Consider the following 2,400-nt stretch of genomic DNA (forward strand, 5'->3'; position numbering starts at 1 on the left):
AAGATCTACGTATCTACATGAGCCGATGTTTCCATTTATGAACGTTATATTTTAAGATCAGTGCAAGAACTCAGCTAACAGATGTTTCCGTACATATATGTTTTCTTAAGGAATCACAATGCAAAGATTTATTAAAATTGAGTCAGATGAGACTAATTTAGAGAATGTGGTTATTTTTCCTAACACAAACAAGAACAAAGTTTATTTATCCATATTTTCACTTTTGCTCATGTAAATACATTCAGAAATACATCTTTTAGTGACTATTATTGTTACAGAATGTATCATACTACAAAGGAAGTAAAGAATAAATAACTTACCTATTTCAGTAGAAATTCTTTAATAAAGGGATTTCATATACACTCTATACGAAGGATTTCTTAAGAAAATAATGTTAATCCTACCAGTATTAATTCTGAGTAGGCAGTTCCATGTAAATAAAATGTTTGAACTTGTTAACATCATGCTATTACTTTGTGAGTAGTCAAATGATCACTAGATGTAGTGTATTCAGGACTATGCTATGTGAAGAATATCATAAACTTTATTGAGAATTATTAGCCAATTTGAACTTTATTCCTAAAGCCAATTAAAGGAATATTGCTATTTTCAAACCGACAGAATAGTAGCGTTGGCTTAACGTAGATCCTAAGTCTCACTGTGAGCCTTAGTCTTTGTTGCTTTGATTCCCACGGTCACTTTTAAATAATTACGGAATAAGTAGCTGTAAACAAAAGTATCTCTCTTATAAGAACGTCTCACTTTATCTATAGATTCCAACAGGGCTGGGATGTAAGAGGCTGGCGCAAGGCTTGAAGAAACCCGTTGATTTATCTAAGAGCAGTTTAATGCTCAATGCTGAACTAATCTATGTACCAAAAAAGGAGGAAACGGACAAGGCGTACAGTTACTCCATAAATTTTAACGTAAGTTATTCTATTGAATATGTTTTATTAGTTATTAAAATGATAAGATGTGGATTGGTTAAGAGGATACAGCTTTTCTAATAACAATAATTTCTCACTTGACGTTATGGTTGTTTATACATACACTTTGTGTTACTTAATCTGAAATATTAGTTACATATCACAGCTTAAGTTACTATTTGTTTCTTGTATGAGTGAGCTTATTTGATGATTAATGATATAGTTATCTTATAAAACCTATGTAAAAGTGTAAAGACAAAATAGTTCAACTATCACTGTTTATGTAAACATTATTGTGAATTTTATGACTGAAAACTTTAAACATACACGCTGTATGTTAGTGGCTATTCGTTTTTTTTAGTATTGTACGTTAACTACCTGTATATATGTTAACAGTCTGAAAATAGATTTGCAAACCCAGCACAGCCCTTTTCAGCTGGGGATTGAAATAAAGCTGAAAGTAATGTTATTATTGAAAACATCTTTAAAAGGTTATATCTGCAGGTTATAGTAATATTTTACTCGACGATTAGTATGATTAATACTTGAAGGCCTGAAATTATGTTTAGATTGTGGGATACCTGCGCCATTAACGCATCAATAAAAAAAACAGCAACAAAACATTTATTATATTCCACTACAATTTGTGAATGATAAATATGACAGAACGACTACTACTGTTAGAAGATTCAAGTATGATGGTTTCTTCAACATGATGGTACCGTATGAACAAACAAGGTTGAAAGCCACATCAAAAATCTTAAAGTTCAGTTATAGCCATCCTTTATTCAGAACTTCTGATTGAGGGAAGGACAACCAGAGAGCAACATCTTTAACCGAACTGCGGGATTGTCCCTCATTTTCAGCGGCATAACGCGAACCGAACCTTCGAGTTTGTGAACCACACCTCGGCATGCCACTTGCAAGGCCACACTAGCCCCTAATGTATTTATAACAATGTCATATTACGTAATACTTTTGTGCCCCAAAATATATATTCGTGTTTTATTTTACTATATTTATATAACAGGATAATCGTACCTTATAAGAACGAATTAAATATTGTAATCTGCAAAGGGAGTGTCGCCCGTAAATATGAGCCGTGGCGTGAAGGCGAAGTATGTACCACCTTTATATATTATTCATGACGACTTCTGAACATTTTTACAGTTTAATGGTGGCATGACCGAGTGTGGCTAGAGGGTTTGTCTCAACTCTTTCCGAGGAAGGATACTGGCACAAAAAAGATGCAAACACCGTTATTTATAATATCTGAATAGCGTCTGCAAGAGAAAATCGCAAAATCATAACACGAGCAAGACCGCTTATACTATTACCAAAATTTGCAGGCTGGTCGTCTAGGAACGTTGCATTTCCCCCTATCACTTCTACTGCTATCTTATAGGAGTTAGTAAAGACTCTTGGTGTATTTGAGCGACTGGTATAAGAAATAGGAGATTTGCTATCTTATACT

The 2,400-nt window shown here is 33.5% G+C and overlaps 1 protein-coding gene across 1 annotated transcript in view; it reads left to right on the forward strand.

Annotated features, from left to right (window-relative positions):
* LOC106464551 overlaps positions 1-2,400 on the forward strand; it is a 71,117-nt gene that overhangs the window by 32,139 nt on the left and 36,578 nt on the right. Inside the window, exon 8 of the mRNA XM_022392760.1 lies at positions 774-926. Within this exon, the coding sequence (XP_022248468.1) occupies positions 774-926 (153 nt within the window). The remainder of the gene's footprint in view (positions 1-773; positions 927-2,400) is intronic.

Source organism: Limulus polyphemus, unplaced genomic scaffold, assembly GCF_000517525.1.
Source record: "Limulus polyphemus unplaced genomic scaffold, Limulus_polyphemus-2.1.2 Scaffold61, whole genome shotgun sequence".
Taxonomy (NCBI): domain Eukaryota; kingdom Metazoa; phylum Arthropoda; class Merostomata; order Xiphosura; family Limulidae; genus Limulus; species Limulus polyphemus.